Source organism: Megalobrama amblycephala, linkage group LG5, assembly GCF_018812025.1.
Source record: "Megalobrama amblycephala isolate DHTTF-2021 linkage group LG5, ASM1881202v1, whole genome shotgun sequence".
Classification (NCBI taxonomy): domain Eukaryota; kingdom Metazoa; phylum Chordata; class Actinopteri; order Cypriniformes; family Xenocyprididae; genus Megalobrama; species Megalobrama amblycephala.
This window is the reverse complement of record NC_063048.1, coordinates 11,800,625-11,828,590: the sequence shown is the minus strand read 5'-3', so window position 1 is coordinate 11,828,590 and position 27,966 is coordinate 11,800,625. Positions and strand designations below refer to the sequence as shown.

Genomic DNA, 27,966 nt, shown 5'->3' with positions numbered 1-27,966 from the left:
AAAAAATAAAATAAAATCTCTGCAAGACAGCTCCCTTCAAGCAAAGAAAAACAACTCTGTAAAAAAACGATTATCAAATGTTGTGAGCGATTACGCTCTGCCCCCATCTTCCGGCCAATAGGAAGCAGCTGGAAACTGACGCGCTTCAGTCGCCATTTTGGATCTCATTTGAAATAAAGGTGAATTGGAAATGCTGTTAGTTTGAGCCAAAATGACAGGCATTTCAAATGAGTTTCGCCGATCCCTCCACCTACTTTATTCTCATTGGGTTTCTCATTGGTATTATGAGCTTTCTGAAAGGTGTTCAACACACCGTTAAACCCTCCCCACACATTTGATTGGACAATATTTGCGCGTGTTGTTGTTGAGGATGTACGATTGCAGTGGCTACTTTTGTAGCAATGTCCCGTAGTCATTAACCGAATGGATTTGCAATGTTTGTTTTTATAGGTTGACCTTAAACGTGCAATATGCTAAGCTATGAATGATGCATTCAGTTGCACAGCACAGGCGAGTTGTATTGATTGGATATGGATATATAACTGAGTACCAGTTATTGACGGGCTCATACTTAATAATATTATGAACTAGTGTAAATGAATGTAAGTTAGAGGCCCACAAAGTGGAAGAGGGCACCATGTGCATCGTCTATTTGGTTGCGTTTCTATTTGGCCTGACAGGAGAACAATGTTCCTCCGAACTGATAGAAGATTCCAGCCAGAGCTTCATGGAGAGGATGAACACAGGGAAGACATCCTTTATATACTTTGGAAATCATGGTGAGACTTTGTTACATGTGTTACAAATGTTTGCAGAGCCAGTTATGGTAATTTACAGAAAGTTATAAACTCAATTGGCCATTACATAAGCTCTGTTTTTACTTGCAGTCAATCCAACCATAGAACTGTTCATGAGCAGCTCGAGATGTCAGCTGATGCCCTGGAGGACTATGGAATATCTGTTGTAAAGGTGAGCAAAATCTCACCAAAGAGCTGCATTAGAACGCAAACATATGGAGCTTTGGTTTCTAGTTATGTTAGTTTTCTAACTTAGTACATGAAGTTGACTATGCTACAATAAAGCTTGAATAAATGACTGTTTTTACAGGTGAACTGTTCAAAAGATCCAATAGCAAATTACTGCTCAGGAGAAAAGCTCATGACCAAGGCACACTTGTTCAGGTATGGTTTATATCATTTGGCCTCAATTATATAAACACTTCTGTTTAAAAGTTTGGAGATTTTTGAAAGAGATTATTCAGCAAGGATTCAATAAATTAACAGCAAAGTGAAAAAAGACATTTATAATTAGGGATGCACGATATATCGGCCACCATATCGGTATCGGCTGACATATGTTCATTTTTAATGTTATCAATATCGGCCTGATAAGAATATTTGGCCGATATATTAAAGCCGATAAATAATGGATTATTTTCTTCAGCTGAGACACTTCAGATGCACACTGTTCGCCATGATGGTTATTAATTGCTTGAATATGATTGGAATCACTTCAAAAATGAAAATATAGTTAAGTGCAATATACTTGTCATATAGGCTACATAAAACTATAATGAGAACATTATAATTGTGTGCTTTGGACGTGGCTTTTAATTTTTAGACTTTTGTTTTTGTAATCAGGCTCTCAAAAATTATATAAAAATTTGGATTTAGATTTATAAGCCAAAATATCAGTTATCGGCTTTCAAATATAAGGAATATATCGGTTATCAGTATCTGCCAAAATGTTCATATCAGTGCATCCCTATTTATAATGTTACTAAAGATTTATTTTAAATAAATGCTACTCTCAAAAAATCCTGAAAAAAATTATCACTGTTCCAAAAAATAATTAAGCAGCACAACTGTTTTCAACATTGATAATAATAAGAAATGTTTCTTGAGCAGCAAATCAGCATATTAGAATGGTTTCTGGATCATGTGACACTGAAAACTGGAGTAATGATGCTGAAAATTCAACTTTGCCATCACAGGAATAAATTACATTTTAAATATATTCAAATATGAAAAATATGTCACAATATTATTGTTTTTACTGTGTTTTTGATCAAATAATACTGATACTGACCCCAAACTTTTTAACGGTAGTGTATACACCCATATGATTTTCTTTCATCCATGGAACACAAAAGCATATGTTTGCCATACTGTGAATATGGATGAGGTCAGTATCAAAAATGAAAAGAAAGTGCCATAAAAATGGTCCATATGAATCCATACAACAGTCTTTTATCATTCCAGAGGCTCTGAGGTCCTGAGGAGTTTTGACATCGATACTGTATTTGACGTCAACGCAATTGTTTCTCATGTCCTTTTGTGAGTTCTTCTTACAGTAGCAACAACATTTAAAGATCTTCATATTTTGCCTGATGGAGCTACAGTGACGACCTTGACCTTTGAACGTGTCCTTTTATCCTCCATTCAGCTCTGTCCTCTTCAATGAAGTCCGTTATGTGCACACACCTGCTGAGCTGCTGCGCGTCGAGAGCGCGGCCAAACAAAACAGTGACATTGTGGTCGGTCACATACCGGTGCTCGGCCTTCCAGGTACAATCTCTATTCTCTCTATGTATTTTGCTTCTAGAGTCCGTTTTCTTGGTTGGAATGAAGCAATATCATCTCTTTTTTCTTTGTCTGAACAGAGCACCGAGCTTTGATGGAGGCAGCATTTGTGTATGGAACCAAGTACCAGTTTGTCCAGACAACTGGCTCTCTAGTGCTGAGACACATGGGGTGAGCTTCACACGTTACTCTAAAGAGTGATATACATGGCCACAAAGTGTTCCCAATGTTGTACGAAAGCTCTCATCACTCATTTGCATATCCAACAACCACAATATTCTCAGCTAACATTTCATTAAAGTGCCCCTATAATGCTTTTTTGCATATTACCTGTCATGCCGTTTGGAATGCAGCTGTTTGTGAATGGAAAAGGTCTGCAAAGTTTCAAAGATCAAAGTGCACATTAAAGGGTTAGTTCACCCAAAAATGAAAATTCTGTCATTTATTACTTACCCTCATGCCGTTCCACACCCGTAAGACCTTTGTTCATCTTTGGAACACAAATTAAGATATTTTAGTTGAAATCCGATGGCTCCGTGAGGCCTTCATAGGGAGCAATGACATTTCTTCTCTCAAGATCCATAAAGGTACTAAAAATATATTTAAATCGGTTCATGTGAGCACAGTGGTTCAATATTAATGTTATAAAGCGACGAGAATATTTTTGGTGCGCCAAAAAAAACAAAATAACGGCTTATTTAGTGATGGCCGATTTCAAAACACTGCTTCATGAAGCATCGGAGCACAATGAATCAGCGTCAAATCATGATTCAGATCGTGTGTCAAACTGCCAACGGCTGAAATCACGTGACTCCGAACAGCTGATTCGATACACTGATTCATTATGCTCCGATGCTTCCTGAAGCAGTGTTTTGAAATCGGCTATCACTAAATAAGTCGTTATTTTGTTTTTTTTGGTGCACCAAAAATATTCTCGTCGCTTTATAACATTAATATTGAACCACTGTGCTCACATGAACCGATTTAAATATATTTTTAGTACCTTTATGGATCTTGAGAGAAGAAATGTCATTGCTCCCTATGAAGGCCTCACGGAGCCATCGGATTTCAACTAAAATATCTTAATTTGCGTTCCGAAGATGAATGAAGGTCTTATGGGTGTGGAACGGCATGAGGGTGAGTAATAAATGACAGAATTTTCATTTTTGGGTGAACTAACCCTTTAAATGGAGTTACTGTCTCCCAAAAGAAAGAACCAATTGTGAACTGCCTGAAACGAGTCATTAGTAATTCCAGTCTTACTTCCTGCACGAACCTATGTAGGTTTGTAACAAATTTGCATAATGCCAGCTTATATGGTCTCAATTTGGCTGCCCGCAAACAACGCCTACTTTGACCAGCTCACAAACACTGTTGTAGCTGAGGCCTGGAAAAGTTTAATTCATGTTATCGACATGTCGAAAAGACGCTGTTTTCTGCGATGCAAAAGCAAATCCACATTCCATGCACTTCGGAAAGATTCAGACTCAGACTTGAATTAATATGGTAAAACCGACACCATTGTTTCTATGTTGAGGAAGCCTCCAGATGTGAAATTCAGATAAAGCAATGGCCATTTAGTTTTTGACATGTGATGTAAGCGGTAGACCAATCACAACAGACTGGGCCGACTGACCAATCAGAGCAGAGTATGCTCTCGAAAAGGAGGGGTTTAGAGAGACTGAATCCTTTATCGAACTGTTTCAGACAATGTGAGAAATGAGGTGATGTGTATTATGAGAAAATCAAAATGTTTTTTACCTTGGATGCTTGTAAACTTATTGTAGGAGACCAAAACAAATTAGGAACATTCAAAGGGGTCCTTGATTATTATTTCACTTTTTTAACTTTAGTTAGTGTGTAATGTTGCTGTTTCAGCATAAACAACATCTGCAAAGTTACGACGCCCAAAGGGAGATATTTTCTTTTACAGAAATCGCTTTTTAAGGTCTACAACAAACGGCGGGTCGGGACTACAAATGAGCTTCTTGCTGGGTTGGTGACATCACAAACTAGGGATGTGCACAAATATTCGAATATTCGTTCTGTAATTAATATTCGAAAAATAAAAATACTATTCGAATTTTACTATGTTGCTTTGCTGGCTGTAAATGCAGTGAATCCATGATAAATCCTAAGCACTAAAACTCGCAGTTATAACTAAATGCACCGGGTGGCGCTGTGGAGCGTGTTTAACAAGTTTATTTTATTTGATCGTCACATAATGTTGTCGTCTGCCTAGCAAAGTTTGGAATTAGATGAAAATGATCTTACAAAATGGAATTACTTTTGAACAAATTAATTAATGAAACCGAGTTATCATAATATCAACACCATAATGAGAAAGCACATGAAATCTAAATACCCGTCGAGTGATGAAAGACAGCTGTCCATCACTGCATTCACGACAGGTAAGCGCAACTGAAAGTTATCCCCGAGTGAGCAAAGATGATAACTTATCTGATAGCAAAATGATTTTGAGACGTATGCTTCCTTTAAGTTTCGTCGAGGGATATATATTTACGAACAGAAAACAAAGTGCTACTGTTAGAAACTTACCTTAGCATACAGTTATGTATTATTATCTTTGTGTCTCTGCAACGTCTGTCAGCACGGCTCGTTTTCTCACCCGACTCGAGCATGTGGATATTATTGTTTTTCTCAACATGAACATGTGAAACAATATAAACACGATAACCATATATACTGACTCGAGTGTATTATGTACGTTTTGTACAATAACTGGCGCTGTCTGCTTTATTAGTATTTTTCCCGCTCGCGCTGCTTGAGATTAAATGCTTTTGTTCTTAATATTTTCTGTTTACACATATTGTTTAATGCTTTGAACTAAAAGAAAACCTTAAGATATAATGTAAGCTTGTTGTGTATATTGCCTAATCGTAAGCTTGTTCAGAAATATTACAAAATACAAAATATTGATGAATATAAAACATTAACGTCTTTCTCGTTTAACCTCATTTAAATAAACGAATATTCGAATATTCGTTTTTTACGAGCCCAAATATTCGAATACAATATTTTGGAAAAATGCCCATCCCCATCACAAACCCTAAAGTTTTCATAAACCCTGCCCCAGAGAACACGCAACAAAGGGGGTGAGGCCTAGCCTGGTAATACCAGACTCTGCTACTTCACTTTGCTTCGTAGACAGAGTCTGGAATGGCATAATAGAGAAGTGTTTTCTCTCTCGCTAGGGGGCGCTTGTCTGAAGTTTAAAATCATTGGTTACCCGTAAGCCAATCAGATACGTTTAGTTATGACGTATGTTATGGGCCTGTACAGCCGCATCGAAGCACAGACATCATGCATCGAACTCAAATCTACGATTGAACTTCCACTGTAAACCTGTTGTAAACACATGATGATGCGAGCGAAATACCGGAGTGAACATGGCTGTAAACGACTTTTGCAGATTATGCGAAGTTAATGCATCCCGAAGTTTGCATCCCGTGTCTCGTTTCCCATTTCCGCGGTCGTTTCGGTTTTCGATTTCTCTAACCTACAATGTAAAACTCGGCGCTTAGCATCTACGTCACGGCTCTCAGCCCGCCCTCTGTTCGTTGATTGGCCCGGCTGTTTCCAGACCGGTGGCAAACACAAAGCTCTGACGCTGTATCAGACTGAGTACAGAAGCGAAATGAAATTGAGCGGAAGTAGGAAGTCTGACGTAGTCAGGCTAGGTGAGGCCATGGTGGGCTGCTTTAGAGAAGAGGAAGAGTTGTTGTAGTAAGTAGAGTGTTGTTGCCATGCTGTCATTTTACGCCAGACTGCTTCACAAATGAGGGTCAATTCAATGCTGGATTTGCACAAAAGATTAACATGACGGCACATGCTAATCGATGAGTTGAATCAACTCCACAGCAACTATATAAATTTATCCACTAACCATTCAGAAACGTCCAGATGCATTATAAAAGTTGTAATTTCTTCCTGAGTCTCTCCATCAGTGTCCAGTTTGAACAATGTACAGCTGAACACTGTTAATAACAATTGTCATTTTGGCTGTGTGAGATTCTCCAGTTTTTTTGTTGTTGAGCAATCGAACGAAGCACGAGCTGTTAATGCTCCGCCCTCTTCTGGAAAGGGGGCGGGGAGCAGCAGCTCATTTGTATTTAAAGGGACTCACAAAAACGGCGTGTTTTTGCTCACACCCAAATAGAGGCAATTTTGGCAAGCTATAATAAATGATCTGTGGGGTATTTTGAGCTGAAACTTCACAGACACATTCCCCCCTTTAAAATAGCATAATAGGGGCACTTTAATAGATATTATTCAGTTTTGTCTTAAATTATAACAAATTCTTCTACTTCTTTAGTGTTTCTCAAATGTATCTTGTTCTGTTATCTATCACAGTGTCGTCGATTCCTCTTCCTCACAAGCACGACTGTGGTTTTTGCACTGTAAAGGTGTGTCCAGGAAGTCTGACCCATGCCCCAGCATCCCCATGAGAAAACCACTCAAAACCATCAACATACACACTTTCCTCCAGCTGATGGAGGCACCGCTAGTGGTGAGTAAACATCTTCTACTTCCTGACATTTATGCCAGATATGATGAAAAGTGTTATTCTGATTCTCAAGTCTCTTGCATAAATTCCATATCCATTATGTTTTGATCCAATTCTGGACTTTTCTGGCAGACAGAGGCAGTGGTGGACCCCTCTGAGGTAGATGTGGTTCATATCCACCTCCGTGTACCCGTGCTGTATCTGTTCTCTCAGCCCCAAACCCAGCACCTGGACAGGGCCACCGCTCAAACTCTCGCCTTGCAGCTCCGCGGGGAGGTTGGCGTAGTGCTCATTCACAGGTACTGATGATGACAACGAAAACAACACTGCAATTCATAAAAGTTTATATAACAAGATTCAATGGGAAATAATGGTCCGCACTTTACAAAATGCATTTAGTTAATGCATTAAGTATCATGAACTAACAATAATTTTTACAGTGTTTTAATATAGTCTTGGTTAATGTTTATAATTTTTTAAATTGTATATATTATTTAAGTTTATAAGTTTATAGAAATCTTATAATACTTATAACCTTATGTTTCAAAATGTTATTTATTCCTTTGATGGCAAAGCTGTATTTTCAGCATCATTACTCCAGTCTTCAGTGTCACATGATCCTTCAGAAATCATTCTAATATTCAGATTTTCTGCTCAAGAAACATTTCTTATTATTATCAGTGTTGAAAACATTTGTGCTGCTTAATTTTTTTGCTACCATGTTTTATGGTTTATTTGAAACCATACAAATTTTTTTAAAGGTGCCCTAGAACTTTTTACAAGATGTAATATAAGTCTAAGGTGTCCCCTGAATGTGTCTGAAGTTTCAGCTCAAAATACCCCATAGATTTTTTTTAATACATTTTTTTTAACTGCCTATTTTGGGGCATCATTAACTATGCACCGATTCAGGCTGCGGCCCCTTTAAATCGCGCACTCCCTGCCCCCCCGAGCTCTCGACTATAATACAGTGTATTTACAAAGTTCACACAGTTAATATAACCCTCAAATGGATCTTTACAAGATGTTCGTCATTCATACTGCATGCATGCGTCAGATCATGTGAGTATAGTATTTATTTGGATGTTTACATTTGATTCTGAATGAGTTTGATTGTGCTCCGTGGCTAAAGCTAACATTACACACTGTTGGAGAGATTTATAAAGACTGAAGTTGTGTTTGTGAATTATACAGACTGCAAGTGTTAAAAAATGAAAATAGCGACGGCTCTCTTGTCTCCGTGAATACAGTAAGAAACGATGGTAACTTTAACCACATTTAACAGTACATTAGCAACATGCTAACGAAACATTTATAAAGGCAATTTACAAATATCACTAAAAATATCATGATATCATGGATCATGTCAGTTATTATTGCTCCATCTGCCATTTTTCGCTATTGTCCTTGCTTGATTACCTAATCTGTTGATTCAGCTGTGCACAGATCCAGACGTTAATACTGGCTGCCCTTGTGTAATGCCTTGAAAATGGGCTGGCATATGCAAATATCGTGTTAATACATATTAATGATCCCGACTGTTACGTAACAGTCGGTGTTATGTTGAGATTCGCCTGTTCTTCGGAGGTCTTTTAAACAAATGAGATTTACACAAGAAGACTGCATGTCATTTCCATGTACTGAACTCTTGTTATTCAACTATGCCAAGGTAAATTCAATTTTTAATTCTAGGGCACCTTTAAGGATTTTTTTATTGAATAGAAAGTTCAAAACAACAGCATTTATTTGAAATGTAGAAATGTTTTGTAACAATGTAAATGTCCTTACTGTCACTTTTGAACAATTTAATGCGTCTTTGCTGAATAAAAGTGTTAATTTCTGTCCAGAAATAATCTTACTGACCCCAAACATTCAACGTTAGTATGTGTAATTATAAAATAATCGCCAAATAATTGATAAATTGGTTTGTTAATTCAAAGGGCATTAATGTTAATATTTACTAATTTCTATGTTAACAATGCATTAGTGTACACAAAAATAATGAGCATTATCCAAGATTAATAAAAATAAATGTATTATTTATTGTTATTCATGTTAATTGTCGCATTAAATAACTGGGTCAATTACATGACATGCATATTTTTGTGTCTAAGTGCATTTTTTAAAATAATTTGACAAATTCATGACACATATCACTTTATTCTAAAAACCTATTTAGTTTGAATTAATTTTTAGCACATTTAAATAATACATGTTATTTTTTATGTTTTATTATCTTACACCCCCAAAATGTCAGGTGGTGCAACTGTCCGAACAAATTAACAGACTAAGAAAACTATTTAAAATGGTGACTTAATAATAAAAAGTAATAAAAATAATAATAAAAAGTTAGGGTTTGAAAGCTTTCATATAAACAAATTTTATAAAAATCAGTAGTTTTAAAGCTGTAGAGATAATTAAAAAACGTTTGTGCAGCAATTTGTATATTCTCAAATGTCAGGGTGGCACAACTACAAACATGGCACTTTTATTATGAATTGACAAGGTAATAATAGTAAACATGATAATGCATCATCCAGAGGACCCCAACTGATCCTTGTGGCAGAGTGGTAAAAACTGCTCATTTCAAGTGTGGGTAGGTTGGTACACTTTCCATGTCAGGTGGTACAACTACAGTATATACATACAACTATTTGGTTGTACCATCTGAGACGAAATTCATTTAAACACAAATGTTATTTAACAACTGAAACTTGTTCAAACAGATTGTTCATGACATATGCAATACATCAATTTTGAAAAGATTTTTATAAAGCTTTATTTGTGAATGACCCAACTACATTAATGTTGTATACACCGAATTGTAGAATGTTGCGAAATAAGGTTGGTTTTATCTGTTCAGATTTGATTTGGAGAAGAGGAAATTGCTATTATTGGTAATATTTATTTTCCCATCAGCTAAAAATAAAAGTTGGAAGTATAGAAAGTTCTTAGATTTTGGTGAATATTATGAAAACAAACTTTTCTTGACATTGAATGTACTAATGAATCATGCACAATAAGAGTTAAAGGAAATGGGGTCAGTTTTGCTATATCCATACAGCATCCAATACACATCTCCAAATTATTTTTCAGTCAACACAGTATCTTGATTAGTTTCCTTCTTTTCATTTTTCAGGGACAGTCCTAACGTGAAAACTCCACTGAAATACAACGCTGCTTACAGACTCCCACAGGAGGTCAGTTTAACCTTTGAATGTGGCTGTGATTATCTGAAAAAACTGCTTCTAACAAGAACTTTTGTCAACAGGATGTGAAATATTTTACCCTGAATAGTGCAGAAGAGGTTATGAAACTTTTCAAAGAAGAACTTGTGCAAGAACACAAGATTGAAAATGAAGAGGGAAATGAGGAACATTGGTCAGATCTTGGTAGGTTGCCAATTCAATCATTGCTGACTAGTTCCAGGTCTTGGAATGGTTTTAAACTTATTCTAAAGATCTTGTTGGCTTTATCCAGATATTCTTGATGACGAGGTGTCGGAGTCTGTGTACAGAGACCGTGATCATGTGCAGGACTTGGAGTCTGTTACTGAAATCACATCAGACACTTTTCAATCTACAGTCACACAGAATGATATCACGGTGGTGCTGTTCTATTTTAAATGTAATTTTAATATTTGTCTCACTATATTAGCTGCATTAGTGGAATCTACCCTGATATATCCATTTTTGTCCTCTAGGGGATGCTGTCTGTATGGCTTTCATTCAGTCATATATAGAGGTGGCAGATGCACTTGAAGGTAAAAGCATTTTAATGATGAACAAAATTGCCTGAGAAGCAGAATGTAGAAATGCTGTAAATCGAGTTATGTCTTTGTTTGATTCTTTTGATGGAATCCATTTTCAGCCAATATTAAAGAAAAAATCAATCTCTGATCTCCACATAATAAATTGGTTTGCTTTTACAGTGGCCTCAAAAATGTATTTGGACATTTAAGTCATTGCATTACATAATAATAATAATAAAAAAATAAGAATCTGCAAACAAATGATTTTTTCCTCAGAACCAACATCCCTTTTCTAAACATTTTTGTAATGATTTTTAACCGACTGGTCTGTGATTTTTGTCTATGCAGTCATTTCCTCTATCCTTTATTTCCTCATTTTTCTTTAAATAATTTGACACAATGAAATAAAATTAATTAATAAAAATCTGTCATTATTTACTCACCTATGTAATTTCATACCTGTATGACTTTCTCTCCTCTGTGGAATGCAAAAGAATATATTTTGAAACACTTTGGGGTCCAAACAATATTATAATCCCATTGATTCTAATTGTTTGTATTATTGTGTAGACAAAAACTTTTTTCAAAATATCACCTTTAGTGTTCCACAAAAAGTCATACAGGTTTGGATCGAAATAAATGTACAGTACTATGAAAAAAGTGCTATCAAATCGATTAATCGCATCTAACACAAACCGATTAATCGCGATTAATTGCATCTAACGTAAAAGTTTGTATATTTATATACATAATTTGACAGCAATCTCTCTTTATATATGATATCGATTAATTGCATTTAACAAATTTGTAATATATACACACATATACACAACCTTTTATGTTAGATGCGATTAATCGATTTGACAGCACTCATATAGCGAGTCCTGTCAAATCGATTAATTGCGATTAATCGCATCTAACAAAAAATTGTAGATGTGTGTACTTATATATTACAATATTACAATTATAAACTTGTTAGATTCAATGAATCGATTTGACAGCACTAATTATCTACAAATGTTTATTTTAGATGCGATTAATCACAATTAATCCAACTTATAATTCACACCTGAAGATTGTATAATTAAAACGTCAAAGAAATTAAAGATGCACCACTTTTGTGTCCACTTTATCAAATAACACCACATGCAATGTTAAAAATTTACACAACTGTTAGTCATGGCGGCAAAGACTTCTGTAATAATTATCAGCATTTACTAAATGCACTGTTTTCGCTCTCTCTGTCACTTTCTTTATCATGTTGAGGTGTGAGTGGGGTGGAGTTGGCGGCAGTAGACTGTGGGGAATGGACTGATATTTGTGGTGATCAGAATGTCACTTCCTTCCCCACCGTTATGATCTACCGTCCCATGGCTGCTGCTCAGCCGTACAGAGGCATGCTGGGAACCAAGAGCCTATACAGGTTCATACTACTGTGAGTTTCACATCCTCTTTCTCACACAAAGTCCGATCCTATGGGTATGATTTAGTCTGCGTCCCTCAGGATTAACCTGAAAGTGTGCGTCTTTTTTAAATTAGTGGCCAGATGATTGAAGAGTGTAGGAGTCGAGTGCTACAGTGTGCATTTGCAGTTTGCCTTCTATGTTCTTATATGGCTTGATATGAGTTGATAATGGCAATTGTAGTGTCTTATCTGTAGACCACCATCAAAAATAAATTAATAGTTCTTCCCAAGACAACAGTGCAGTTATAGTAAATGCCTACATTCCCTCCCAGAAAGCCAATAGTCTTCAATCAAGACATCGCAGTTGAACATTCCACACCTCAGTAATGTTTATTAATGAGTTAATTTTGTTCTTGCAGGAGTCTGGTCTCCAGTCCTTCCCATCTATCCTCCTCTGCTGAGGTGATGTCATTCTTAGAGGGAGATTTGTACAATAAACATGTATATTTGTCCGCTGTCAGAGTGCTGGGCCTGTTCAGTTCAATGCAAGACACTGGTAAGCTCCCTTTTTTCCAGGAATCACTGCTATGTGATAGATGCAGGATAGATATACTGTGTAGTTCAGCTCCTGATAAAAACTCAACTTCCTGGGCCGAAGTTGCCCAACCCAGCTGTAGATGGAGAATCCTTGAAGGAAATAGTTCACTCAAAAAGTCCAACCAATATTAAAGAAAAATCATTCTCTGATCTCTATATAATAAATTGTTTTGCTTTTACAGTAAGTATTTGGACATTTAAGTCATTGCATTAGATAATAAAATAGCAAACAAAGTGGAATCTGCAAATCTGATATAGGACCTTTTCCTCAAAACCAACATCCCTTTTCTAAACATTGTGAGGAAGAGGAATCGACGACCCTGTGATAGACACATGAAGGCCAGGTATGGTAACCCATACTCAGAATTTGACCTCTCCATTTATCCTCGTTAGTGCACACACATTAGGAGTATTAAGTAGTGAACACACACACACTGCAAACTATGTACACACACACCCAGAGCAGTGGGCAGCCATTTTGCTGTGGCGCCCATGGAATGATTTGGTGTTTGGTGCCTTGCTCAAGGGCGCCTCAGTCAATTCCTGCCAGTATTGAGAATTGAACCCACAACCTCTGTGTTACAATCCTTTATATCCTTATCTTTCTTTGTATAATTTGATGTAATACTATGAAGGAGGAGTTGGATCCAGATCCAGGGGGTGGAGAGGGATAGGTTTAGGGATATGCAAAGTGGGAGGAGTTGGATCTAGATCCAGGGGGTGGGGACGGGTAGGTTTAGATCCAGGGGGCGGAGACGGGTATTTAATTTTCAAAAAAATGTCATCATCATGTTGTTAAGTTGTTTGTTGTCAGTATTTTGTCAGCCATTTTATTAAAGCTAAGGTAGGCAATTTCAGAGAGGCTAGCAATAGCAAACTAGCTTTGAAAGCATGAGATCCCACCCTCCATTCAAACAGTAGCCCCTCACTGCAGAACACACGAGATCCAGGGGGTGGAGACGGGTAGGTTTAGTGATATGTAAAGTGGGAGGAGTTGGATCCAGATCCAGGGGGTGGGGACGGGTAGGTTTAGGGATATGTAAAGTGGGAGGAGTTGAATCTAGATCCAGGGGGTGGGGACGGGTAGTTTTAGGGATATGTAAAGTGGGAGGAGTTGGATCCAGATCCAGGGGTGGAGACGGATAGGTTTAGGGATATGTAAAGTGGGGGGAGTTGGATCCAGATCCAGGGGTGGAGACGGATAGGTTTAGGGATATGTAAAGTGGGAGGAGTTGAATCCAGATCCAGGGGGTGGAGACGGATAGGTTTAGGGATATGTAAAGTGGGAGGAGTTGAATCTAGATCCAGGGGGTGGGGACAGGTAGGTTTAGATCCAGGGGGTGGAGACGGGTAGGTTTAGGGATATGTAAAGTGGGAGGAGTTGGATCCAGATCCAGGGGGTGGAGACGGATAGGTTTAGGGATATGTAAAGTGGGAGGAGTTGGTTCCAGATCCAGGGGGTGGAGACGGGTAGGTTTAGGGATATGTAAAGTGGGAGGAGTTGGATCTAGATCCAGGGGGTGGAGACGGGTAGGTTTAGGGATATGTAAAGTGGGAGGAGTTGGATCTAGATCCAGGGGGTGGGGACGGGTAGGTTTAGATCCTAGGGGGCGGAGACGGGTAGGTTTAGGGATATGTAAAGTGGGAGGAGTTGGTTCCAGATCCAGGGGGCGGAGACGGGTAGGTTTAGGGATATGTAAAGTGGGAGGAGTTGGATCCAGATCCAGGGGGTGGAGACGGATAGGTTTAGGGAAATGTAAAGTGGGAGGAGTTGGTTCCAGATCCAGGGGGTGGAGATGGGTAGTTTTAGGGATATGTAAAGTGGGAGGAGTTGGATCCAGATCCAGGGGGTGGAGACGGGTAGGTTTAGATCTAGGGGGCAGAGACTGGTAGGTTTAGGGATATGTAAAGTGGGATCTAGATCCAACCTGGCCACCTGGATCTCGTGTTCTGGTGTGAGGACCATCTCCATTCAAAGCGTCTCCAAAGCCACGCCTCTTTCAAAACACATGAGCTGCACACAGCCAGAGTAGAGTCTGCAATGCATCAGACACAAGAGATGGCCTTAAATTACCTCATGTCTCAAAATACATAACATTACAATAATACTGAGCGTAAACCACTTACAGAGCTCTTACTTGTACCACCTGAATGCTGAAGATTCATTTCAACGTTGAAAGTGCTGTCATAGAATAAATCTGAATCTGAGGACGGAAACAGCTCAGAGTAGAAGGGTAAGAGTTAAGATAATTACGACATGGCATGATTTGTGAAAGCAGCATAAGTTACTGCCTGTCTGTCTACAACTCTGTGTAGTCTTACTTATTGCTCTGATGACGTGTGTAGTCTGCACGAGCAGTGTGCGCAGAGGCGGAGGTATGGAAATACATATGTTGACAGGCAGATAAGACATTGTTTCATTGCATTTAGACTTAATGCAATGATTGGACGAATATTTTTTGGTCCTGAGACTTCCACAGAAGATAAAGGTACATTTTTTTAAATATTTAGACCACTTCTATTATTGATTGCTATCATGATGTAAGGAGAGTTTCAACCACTATAACAAAAAGTGTTTATAAAAAACATTACCTACCCTAGCTTTAAGCAATGATGCTTAAAATTGATCAAAAGTGACAGTAAAGACTTAAAATTCTGTCATCATTTACTCACCCTCATTTCATTCTAAACTTGTATGGCTTTCTTTTTTACTATGGAACACACAAGATATTTGGAGAAATGCTTTGTTGTTGTTTTTTTCTTTGTCCATATGGAAGTTAATGGTAACCAAAATTGTTTGGTTTACCAATAGTTTTCTAAATATCTTTTTTTATGTTACAGTTTGGAATGACTTAAGGTGATTAAATGATAACAGAATTTTAATTTTTGGTGAACTGTCTCTTTAAAGGCAGAACAGACTGTTATGAAATTGTAATTGTCAGAGAGATGATGGCAAATGGACATGGAACTAAATTACTAATGGTTTTGCCTACTGTATGACCTCTTATTATTCCACGTGTATGTTTATTTATTTCAGATTATAGCAACCAAAATGTATTTTATGCATGTAGCATGTATTGCATAACTTGATATGATGACAATCATGTGCTCTTTATGTTTTAGGTGTAACCTCATTTGAGGAAGCTGCAAGACTCCTCAGAGGAGAGACCATTCTTGGGCTATTTGCCCACAAAGAGGCAGAGCAATGGTATCTGACAGGTTTACCACAACTATTTTGATGACGTAATCAACTTTAGTTTTTATCTTGCATTCAAAAATATTTTAAGCGCCTTAACAAGATAATACATGTGTGGACTTTTCAGTGTAGTGTAAGAAAACGTTCCAGCTGACTTCTCTGTATTTGATCAGGGTGGAGGGACTGTCAGTGAACCTGCCTGCTTTACTGGTATCCCACGGCCCTGGAGTTCCTTATAAAGTCTATTCTATCCCATCATCCTCCTCACCAACAGACCATGTCTCACTCATAAAACAAGTGGAACTGGATCATTTTGTAAGTTGTTTTGGGAACATAGTTGCAAATTCACTCTAGTCTCTAAATACAGTTGCTCAATGGTACATTATATTGGAATCACATGCTTTTTATTGGGATTTCCGTAACATGAATTGACTGGCTTTTCCCATTGATGTACAGTAGTTAACAGTAGTTAAAAAATGATTTTGGTAATTAAAATAAAACTGAAATAAAACATAAATAATCAATGAAATCTTGAACTAAAAAAACTAGAAAAAAATAGAAATGTTGCCTTGGTAATCTGCCAAAAACTCACTCACAAGATGAAAATATGTTTTGTTTTGCATTGAAGCCTGAACTGACCGTGGAGAATCTCCCCTGGTATTTGGAGCTTGGGAAACCTTTGCTACTGCTTTTTATCGGAAAGGAGGACAGTACAGAGAGTACTAAGTCTTTAGCAGAGATAAAGCGTCCACTGAGCTCTGGACAGCTGGATTCCTTCCTGCCATGTTGGATCCATCTGTGAGGAACATGATCTGTTAGACACATTAATCAAAATTCATTCCCTTTAAGCAAATGCTTTGTTAGTTGTCAACAATGGGGTTTCATTGTTCTAGGGGTCGGACACCTGTTGGGAGGTCTATCCTGGAGAAGTATCTTGGCTTTGTACCTCCACTTCCTGCTTTGGTGATTTCAAAGTTAAGAACTGGAGGAGAGGTGTTTCTTTTCCCTCCAGAGCGCCCCCTAATGGCTAAGAACATCCTGCAGTGGATTCATGATGTGGAACATGGACAGGAGCAACCATCAGGTGAGTCCCTGTAGCTTTAAATTAGAGGTTTAATTAAACAGGCCAAGGCGGTCAACACAATTACCATTTCTGGCACGTCATTTTTTTTTTTTACGTTTGTGCTACATACATGAAAGATAAGCACATTGTTCAGCTTGTTGAGAAGAAGTGTGCTGTTATATTTCAATCTGTCATTTGCCTGGTGGTGATAAAACAGGCAAAGAAAAAAATCCCACAGGCTTGGAGCCATTTGTTAGAGAAGTGTTTTTTTTTTAGATATTTGGTGATGGCTCTTTTTTGCACACTGTACGATTTATGATAGTCCTTTACTGTTGCTTGTCAGACTGTATGAAAATGATCCCTGCTGTAAGCCATGTCACACTGTGGGATCTGAGAATTAATGTCAGATTGTACGGCAGTTAAAACGCATTAAAAACAGATGCACGCAAGAAGACACGAGTTTTACATCATAAATTCGTGACACGTTCAGTGACGTGAGCTGCATTTACATGCGGGATAGAAATGGTAGTTGGTAAACAAAAACAATCTCTAGTGTTAATTTTGATCATGGCTTCTCTTGAAAAGAAAACTGGGAATAAATGAAGATGATGTGTTTGGTTTGTTGGTGTTTTGTTGTTGTCTCACTAATTGCATCATCAGGTTAGGTGGTCCTGTTGGTTTTTCATTTGACGGCTATTGTAAGAGAAGCCACACTACAGGACTGTGTCGTCAAATCTTCTGACACTGCCAGAATTTCGTCAGAGGTATAATTTGATCTCAGTGGTCATTAAATGACTATTGGTGAACATGTCCAACTAACGATCAGAGACTTCAGATTTTGGCCTAGGATTCAAGGAATCTTTTAGGATCTTAGATGGCCAAATTGTGGCCAAAATCGTACAGTGCTAACCCATCTTTAGGCCAGTAACCACTTAGCAACTGTATAGCAACCCACTGACAACCACTCAGAACATTTTGTCAGTGACCTTTTTGATGGATGAGAACCATTTACCTATTCATCAGGAATTTTTTATTTTATGTTATTTTATTTTAGCATGTTAATTATAAAAAATATTGCATTTTTTATTTTATTTTTGTTTTTTATAAAAAAAAAACTTTTATTTTAAAGTTAAAGGTGCCGTAGAACATCTTTTCAAAAGATGTAATATAAGTCTAAGGTGTCCCCTGAATGTGTCTGTGAAGTTTCAGCTCAAAATACCCCATAGATTTTTTTAATTAATTTTTTTAACTGCCTATTTTGGGGCATCATTAACTATGCACCGATTCAGGCTGCGCGGCCCCTTTAAATCTCTCGCTCCCTGCCCTCCCGAGATCTCGACTATAAGTGCAGTTATACAGTGCATAAACAAAGTTCACACAGCTAATATAACCCTCAAATGGATCTTTACAAGATGTTCATCATGCATACTGCATGCATGGATCGGATCATGTGAGTATAGTATTTATTTGAATGTTTACATTTGATTCTGAATGAGTTTGAGGCTATCTGCTCTGTGGCTAACGGGCTAATGCTACACTGCTGGAGAGATTTACAAAGAATGAAGTTGTGTTTATAAATTATACAGACTGCAAGTGTTTAAAAATGAAAATAGCGACGACTCTTGTCTCCGCGAATACAGTAATAAACGATGGTAACTTTAACCACATTTAACAGTACATTAGCAACATGCTAACGAAACATTTAGAAAGACAATTTACAAATATAAAATATATAAAATTTTGGTAAAATATTTATACATTTTTTATTTTATCATTAATGTAAATATATATATAAAGTATATATATATAATTTTTATCTTAATGACATCTATATTTACACTGTCTGTGACTTTTTCAGTAGTTCACTTTCATTCATGATAGAAAAATTACTTGTAATTGGCTTTGCCTTTTTTGGATTTTGCATGAATTTCACAAGAATATTAGTGTGAAAACAGTAGAATTGTCAAAAGTACCGACTTCGATACCAAGTTGGTACTGAAATTTAAAAAATGTGACACTTTGAGCGCTATTGAGAGGATTCGTAAACACCTCTGATTGGCCATTGTGTTCACACACTCATCAGATATGTCTGTGATTGGCTACAATGATCAATGCACATGAGCGTTTGAATTTGAAAGCATTTTCAAAAGGTGAGTGGGAGAGTTTGAAAGCAGGCATCTATCAGCGGATAGACGGCTTCAAATGCGAAAACTGCGAAAGCATCAAATATGAATGCCTTTGGTTAGCAATGTCTGTTCCATGCCCACAGTTCCAGGAATCAGTCATTGCACACCCCTGAAAAGGCTGGCACAAAGTACTCAGACATGCACCAAAGTTTATGAGATCACACCCTGTCCATTCAGAACCTCATCAACACTTTTCCCCTAATACAATCACTATTGTTGTCTGTGGTAAAAAACAAACCCAGTCACTCCAGCACTCAGCTCTGTTGATGCCCTTCCAAAATGCGCTCTCACTCGGATGTCCCCAAAGACACGCCACTCCATTCCGCTGATGGTCTCCGAACGGGTCTTGCTTTTGTCAGCGTCAAAACCTCAGCATCTCCCATCTGCTTCCTACAAAGCTTATGGAAACTGTATCCCTTAATTGTGTCTGATTGTTACAAGTTATTTCCCTGAAACCTTCTGCCGGACTCCTGGGGCCTGGGGACTTTTTTGGCAGCTTTTTGCACTTGGCTTCATCCATTTGTCGATTAAAATGTGTGTTTTATGAGGATGGATGAAGCACTTTATCCATCGGAAGATATTTATTAAATTTCATGTGCCAGTGAGATGCAGAGCAAATACAATTGTCTACACATAATCTGAATTTCATCCTTGAAGCATTAGTGTAATTATAATGAAATGTCCTTTGTATTGCTGTTAAAAGAGCCATAGTATACTATACACAGCTGTTTTATGACTGTTGGGAAAAACACAATAGTTGTTTCCTTTCTGCTCAATGACCCCATAGATTTTATTAGGCTGTTTGTATATTGTCTCACTGTCGTATGACTGTAATGTAAGAGTTTTAGCATGTGTGTCTGGGTGGTAGTGTAATCTTTCCCATTACACATTCATGGGTTTGTCCTTCTCTTTTCGGTCTGACCAGAGAAAGGATTCAGTCTCTGCACAAGAAACTTTCTCAGTGAGTGTGTGGCAGTGTCCTTATGTATTCTCACCATATTAAACGTACACTAGTTTAGATGCGGCAAAACTTTCCACCATTGCGCTCATGGGAGCGACAAAAGTTTGAATCCTACTTGCAACATTTCCTGTTTTCTCTTATTTTCTTCATAATTATCTTAGCATTTTAAATATTAGATTACAATGGGTACAGAAAGTATTCAGACCCCCTTAAATTTTTCAATCTTTGTTATATTGCAGCCATTTGCTAAAATCATTTAAGTTCATTTTTTTTCCTCATTAATGTACACACAGCACCCCATATTGACAGAAAAACACAGAATTGTTGACATTTTTGCAGATTTATTAAAAAAGAAAAACTGAAATATTACATGGTCCTAAGTATTCAGACCCTTTGCTATATTTAACTCAGGTGCTGTCTATTTCTTCTGATCATCCTTGAGATGGTTCTACACCTTCATTTGAGTCCAGCTGTGTTTGATTATACTGATTCGGACTTGATTAGGAAAGCCACACACCTGTCTATATAAGACCTTACAGCTCACAGTGCATGTCAGAGCAAATGAGAATCATGAGGTCAAAGGAACTGCCTGAAGAGCTCAGAGACAGAATTGTGGCAAGGCACAGATCTGGCCAAGGTTACAAAAATATTTCTGCTGCACTTAAGGTTCCTAAGAGCACAGTGGCCTCCATATTCCTTAAATGGAAGATGTTTGTGACGACCAGAACCCTTCCTAGAGCTGGCTGTCTGGCCAAACTGAGCTATCGGGGGAGAAGAGCCTTGGTGAGAGAGGTAAAGAATAACCCAAAGATCACTGTGGCTGAGCTCCAGAGATGCAGTCGGAGATGGGAGAAAGTTATAGAAAGTCAACCATCACTGCAGCCCTCCACCAGTCGGGGCTTTATGGCAGAGTGGCCCGAAGGAAGCCTCTCCTCAGTGCAAGACACATGAAAGCCCATGAAGGTTTACCTTCCAACAAGACAATGACCCTAAGCACACAGCTAAAATAACAAAGGAGTGGCTTCACAACAGCTCTGTGACTGTTCTTGAATGGCCCAGCCAGAGCCCTGACTTAAACCCAATTGATCATCTCTGGAGAGACCTAAAAATGGCTGTCCACCAATGTTTACCATCCAACCTGACAGAACTGGAGAGGATCTGCAAGGAGGAATGGCAGAGGATCCCCAAATCCAGGTGTGAAAAACTTGTTGCATCTTTCCCAAAAAGACTCATGGCTGTATTAGATCAAAAGGGTGCTTCTACTAAATACTGAGCAAAGGGTCTGAATACTTAGGACCATGTGATATTTCAGTTTTTCTTTTTTTTATAAATCTGCAAAAATGTCAACAATACTGTGTTTTTCTGTCAATATGGGGTGGTGTGTGTACATTAATGAGGAAAAAAAATGAACTTAAATGATTTTTAGCAAATGGCTCCAATATAACAAAGAGTGAAAAATTTAAGGGGTTCTGAATACTTTCTGTACCCACTGTATATATGATATATTCATTGTATTTACACTACAGTTAAAAAGTTTAGGGTTTAGATGGATTTTTAAAGTGTCTTTTGCTCACCTAGACAAGTATGCATTATATTGCTTATTCGAAACTTTCCTGGGTATTCTGAGTGGTTGCTAGGGTGTAACTAGGGTGACTACTAGTTGGTTATTTATTGGCCCAAGTCAAAAAAGTATCTATGTTATTCTGGTCTCTAGATATGACCCGTGTCCCTCTTCATTTTAACCCTTTCTTGCACACGTTGATGGCATATGAAAAAAATAAAAAATATTCCACATAATTTTTTGGTTCATTTGGGAACATTTTATTGATACATTTTTTTTTCCCCCACCACAAAATATTTTTTCGTTGCCTCAGGGCAACGTTGTGCAACTGTGGTACAGAATCATAGAGAAAATTATAATGAAAATCACAATTTTTTAAAAAAAATGTCAAGAAATCATTAAGTAAAAAGGGAAAAACACTTGAAAGACATTGATATATTGGATTTGATACATGTAAAGGTTTGTATCATGTAGTGTGTCATGCCATATAATGTACTTCATGTAATAAGATTTCACTCTGTACGAAACTTCAAAAAGCACTTGTTCTCTGCTGTGAAATAGAGCTATATGTTACAATTTTTGCACATCACTTTAGGTGTTCCTGCACACCCAGGAACCCTGCATCTTCCCTTCTTATAACACATTATGGCCAATGTGAGGTATTGTCCAAAAAAGTACCCCTTATCGCACAACGTTGCCCTCAGGCAATGAAAAGAAAAACTGAATTTCTGAACATGCAAAATAAAAAAACTTCCTAAAACCTGACAAAAGGCTTCTCTACACCTTCATACACACACACACATTTTTTTTAATGTACAGTTAATCTCATTTTAAATAAGATTACTAAAGCAAATAATCTTGCCTTCTTCTCACACCATGTGCTCCTGTGACCATGTGTCAGAACCATAGACTGTAAAAAAACAGTCAGAACAGGATGTCCCACCTTTAAATGGTGCTTGATAGTGAGTCCCACACCTTACTGGACTGTTCTTTCTCGACCTTTCTAATTGGTTGTAATCATTTAAAGAAAAATTTACTAAACATAGGGCTTAAGAAAACTTTCCATTGCCTGAGGGCAGCGCTGTGCTGTAGAGGGTTAAAGTCAATGATGTTTTGACTGTGTTATAGTCCACCAGCCAAATCAGTCAGATTCAAAGGATGAAGTAATATGATGCTTTTTCTCAACAAACTGAATGATTTGAGGTATAGGAAAACCTCTAATAACTAATAATAATAGTGACGCTTGTCTTAGCAAACACCACTAAAAATGTGTTTGGAATCAATATCATTCTCATTTCCAAAATAACTTCAAGGACCCAGATGTCCGTTTTTCCTGTAATTTGAGCAACAAGCAATGTTTGGTCGGTTACTATGCATTTCGCCAGAGCGGCAAAACATTGAAGCAGTCTGATTAATCCCAGCGCACCACAGACATTAGTGACTGCATCAGTGGCTCATGAGAGGAGTGCTAGCGATAGTCCATCAATCTCCTGATATGTAAAAGCATGATGGTCATCCAGAATTCACCACATCTGTTGATCCACGTCCCCAGAGTGTGATAACTGCTGATGTTCTGGCTCAAAAAACCTTCCAGTTCAAGGGGATCATGAATTGAGAAATCACATTTTCCTTGAACGTTCGACATATAAGAGGTCATTGTACTATTAAAAATATCCTGTAAGATTCATAACTCAAAACTTCCTTGTTTGTCCAAAAACAGCTTTTATTGAAACCAAGCTTATAAAACGACTCGTTTCGTATTTTGTCACATTTTTATGTCATAGTGCAAGAAAATCAATGCCTACTTCTATATGATTGCCTTTTTAGCCCCACCCACCGATTCACGTGTCATGTAGGCCTAGTAGTGAATATGACAGACGCAAACACAAGATGCCTCTGATTAAAAGACGTTTAGAAGTGCCAAGTTGTGGAAAAACAGTCTTTGCATTGCCATCCTTGTGATCCTAACATTAAAGGATTAGTCCACTTTTAAATACACTTCCTGATAATTTACTCACCCCCATGTCATCCAAGATGTCCATGTCTTTCTTTCTTCAGTCGAAAAGAAATTAAGGTTTTTGAAGAAAACATTCCAGGATTTTTCTCCTTATAGTAGACTTCAATGGACACCAAACAGTTGAAGGTGCAGTTAGTTTCACTGCAGCTTCAAATTGTTCAACACGATCCCAGATGAGAAATAAGGGTCTTATCCAGTGAAACCATTGCTCATTTTCTGAAAAAAATAGAAAATTATTTAAGTTTTAACCAGAAATGCTCATCTTGAACTAGCTCTCTTCTTCTTCTCCTCTATTTCCAGCAGTGTAGACGCTGCTAAGTGTATTACTGCCCTCCACAGGTCAAAGTTTGAACTAATTTTTATATGCAATATGCTAGTTCAATAGTATATAACAATTAGTTCAAACTTTGGCCTGTAGAGGGCAGCATTACGCTTAGCAGTGTCTACACTGCTGGAATTCTAATAGAGGAGAAGAAGAAGAGAGCTAGTTCAAGATGAGATTTAAGGTTAAAACTTATATAATTTTCCATTTTTTTCAGAAAATGAGTGATGGTTTCACTAGATAAGACCCTTATTTCTCATCTGGGATCGTGTAGAACAATTTGAAGCTGCAGTGAAACTAATTATGACCTTCAACTGTTTGGTGCCCATTGAAGTCTACTATAAGGAGAAAAATCCTGGAATGTTTTCATCAAAAACTTTAATTTCTTTTCGACTGAAGAAAGAAAGACATGAACATCTTGGATGACATGGGGGTGAGTAAATTATCAGGAAAAGTTTATTTTAAAGTGGACTAATCCTTTAAGAAAGCATGGATGAACTTTATTTTTAATGAAGTTACAGTCAGATTGTGTCTGTAAAACACTCTTCGTTTTGTTGTTTGTTTCATTTAACTGCAGATTCGTTTTTAAACAAGACACAGTTAGATGCAGGCTTTATTCTCATAATTTAATGAGTTTATTCTCAACATTTTATCTAGACTCGAAATTTAGCGAGTTTTTTTTCTCGTAATTTAACAAGTTTATTCTCAACATTTTATCTCGACTTTTTTCTTGAAATTTAACGATTTTTTTCTCGTAATTTAATGTTTATTCTCAACATTTTATTTCGACTTTTTTCTCGAAATTTAACGAGTTTTCTCGAAATTTTACGAATTTGTTCTCGTAATTTAATGACTTTTTTTCTCGTAATTTAATGAGTTTATTCTCAACATTTTATCTAGACTTTTTTCTTGAAATTTAACGAGTTTTTTCTCGAAATTTAACAACTTTAATCTCGAGATGGTTTTATTTTTTTATTATTGCTTGGCCCTAATCCTATTCCGTAATGAATAGCCTCTAAAAAAGACAGTGTGACAAAAAAAAAAAAAAAAAAAAAAAAAAAGGGACTTTCATTTATAATTCCATTTACACGAAACACCGTAAGTCATCCTTTTTTTTAATTATAACTTTGGAAACTCCAAGTACTTACTTATTTTAATATGCAAAACAGTTACGCAATCATAGCAGTGGGCATTTACTTCTAACTCTTGAATGCGGCACTCCCATCAAAACGGAGGATAAAAAATTACTTTTAAATTAGGATTTTATGATGTAAAAATCTTAACATTATAAGTTGACTGAATTTTTTATTTTTTTATTTTTTTTTTAAAGCAGCTCATGACCCCTTTTAATTGATCAAAAGTGTAAAGACATTTCTAATGTCACAAAAGAAGGTCTTCACATATTTTCCACATCTTCAGTGTTGTCTATGCACCCATTTCAGTGGAGACTGCAGAGAAAATATTTGGTCTACTAGTTTGTGTGTCAGATTATTGTAGCATCTCCAACATGATACACTCCAAAACTATGAATTTGAGTCATCTGTAGACACATTTATTGTAATTCAAGGAACCATTTTCTGTTGAAATTTACAGTACTGTTCAAAAGTTTGGGGTCTGTAAGATTTTTTTAAATATGTGAAGCTGAATTTTCAGCATCGTTACTCCAGTCTTCAGTGTCACATGATCCTTCAGAAATCATTCTAATATGCTGATTTGCTGCTCAAGAAACATTTCTTATCAGTGTTTAAAACAATTGTGCTAATCCATCATTGCTGAATAAAAGTATTAATTATTTATTTATTTATTTTATTTATTTATTTATTTTTTCAGGGACACTGCACATTAATAATCATTTCAGTAAATGTGCCAGATTTAGCAAGAAGCTATTTTTCATCTGTTGTCCCTGGACAGAATGTTACAAGTCACCCTAAAACAGAATATATGATTAATAAAAATACAAAAAGTGTTTACTCAAGTTATGCTAGCTGTTCTTCATCAACATTCATGAAACAATGCGTTTGAAAGACATCACCAACAACAACACTGTTTTTTCTCCATTGTTCTTTAAGGCTTGATCCCAGATGGGAAATTGGGCCCTCCTGTACTGTTCTTTGGCTAAAAAAAAAAAAAAAAAAAAAAAATTGGACAGTGTAAATTCAGATGAGTTAATTTCACCAATACTAACAATACAATGGCTAACCTCCAGGGTTTAGTGAGAAATACTTGCATTCATTTATAAATTGTTTTATTTCAGTCTGTTATAGTACGCAGCAGTGTTTTCACATTTCAGTAGATCAGTTTACATTTACATAGTTTCCACACCAAGACATCTGGAAACAGTTGTCACTCTCCATTAGTACACTCCTCTACTTAAGATTTCCAGGTATCAAGCATCATTTACTCCCTAAGTGTTGTTTTATTGTCATAAGTAGCATGTACGCAGTTAGTGTTTACTCAAGTTACGCTAGCTGTTCTTCATCAACATTCGTGAAGCAATGAGTTTGACAGCCGTCACCAACAGCAACAACACTCTCCGTTTTATTCTCCATTGATCTTTAGGCTTGATCCCAGATGGGAAACGGGGCCCTCCTGTGCCATTCTTTGACTTTTTGGCAATAATGGACCAAGAAGCACCAACTTACGCAGCTCAGAGGGGTCCTAAAATGAAAAATGGGGGCAGGGAAGGCAACAGAGAGCAGAAGCAAGAGGCCCCTGACCAAAAACAAACTTCATATCCATCACCAAACCCCCAAGCACCTCATCAGCACTCTGAACTATAAAGTCAAGTCCTCTCATGGCACAGAGGGTTATGTAAGCATTTCACATGACTGTTTGACATCTGCCAGATTTCATGTTACATGTGCTGTTTATGCTTTCAGTACTATTTGCAGAAATGCTTATATATCAGTATGTCGGTATCGCACAATATCCAACTTTTTTCCCAAATCAAATGGACTTTTCCAGAAATTAAATCAAGTACTCACAAGAGGGTTTACATTTTAGTGCTGTAACTTTATATACAGAATGAGGTATTCAAGCTCTGAAAAGAAATCTACAGCAATGTATTTATCCACAGCGTTTATTTTCGGGAGAACGTATTATTCTTACAGTATGTTCCTGTTTGATCATGCTTTTATTCAAATAATGAGCTTCACATGCGGATGACATTTGCGATTCGTACACTGCACATTGTTTTTGTCATGGAAGAACAGCAACTGTTTGTTTTTGGGGTTTTTTTTTGTTTTTGTTTTTTTTTTAACCATACTGTGCTGCTTCCATGATGGAAAGACTAACGTCAAACCAGAAAGTGGGTGAGTCTTTGGTTGATTGCATTGTTAAAGTTAATTAGCGTCACATTTAACAAGGGAAGAACTGCTTTTTAATTCAAACCAAAGATACCAAAAAGGCCTCCCATCTTTTACGTGTGTTCCTGGAATCTCAGTCCAGTAGTTAAACCCTAATGCAGATGTTTTTGGGAAAATCTTAAATGCCATTTTTTGGAAGTGCAATGTGATCCCAATGTGTGGTTGCATGCACATGTGACGTTCATATATGTGAACGTGTGTAAGCCTGCATGGAAACTGGAAAAAAAAAAAAAAAAATGGAAACTGTTTTAGTTGAGACTGCAGAGGCAATATTTGGTCTACCAGTTTGTATCAGATTGTAGCATCTCCATAACAAAGTAAAATTATTTTGAATTTGAATCATCTGTGGACACATGACATTATAATTCAAGGAACCCCTTTCTGTCGAAATTTACAGTACTGTTCAAACATTTGGGGTCTGTAAGATTTTTT

General features: G+C 37.1%; 1 protein-coding gene across 1 annotated transcript; it reads left to right on the top strand.

Moving 5' to 3' along the window:
* The first annotated feature begins 173 nt into the window (after positions 1 to 173).
* On the top strand, positions 174 to 27,873 carry txndc16 (thioredoxin domain containing 16). The gene is given in 20 exon segments (XM_048190677.1): positions 174 to 779; positions 888 to 908; positions 911 to 969; positions 1,108 to 1,181; positions 2,262 to 2,336; positions 2,446 to 2,567; positions 2,663 to 2,753; positions 6,957 to 7,113; positions 7,243 to 7,409; positions 10,250 to 10,310; positions 10,382 to 10,502; positions 10,591 to 10,737; positions 10,814 to 10,873; positions 12,128 to 12,296; positions 12,686 to 12,822; positions 15,987 to 16,071; positions 16,233 to 16,374; positions 16,688 to 16,857; positions 16,953 to 17,143; positions 26,729 to 27,873. Coding segments are annotated over 20 exon segments (2,412 nt in total). The 5' UTR covers positions 174 to 637; the 3' UTR covers positions 26,950 to 27,873.
* Positions 27,874 to 27,966: the final 93 nt, after the last annotated feature.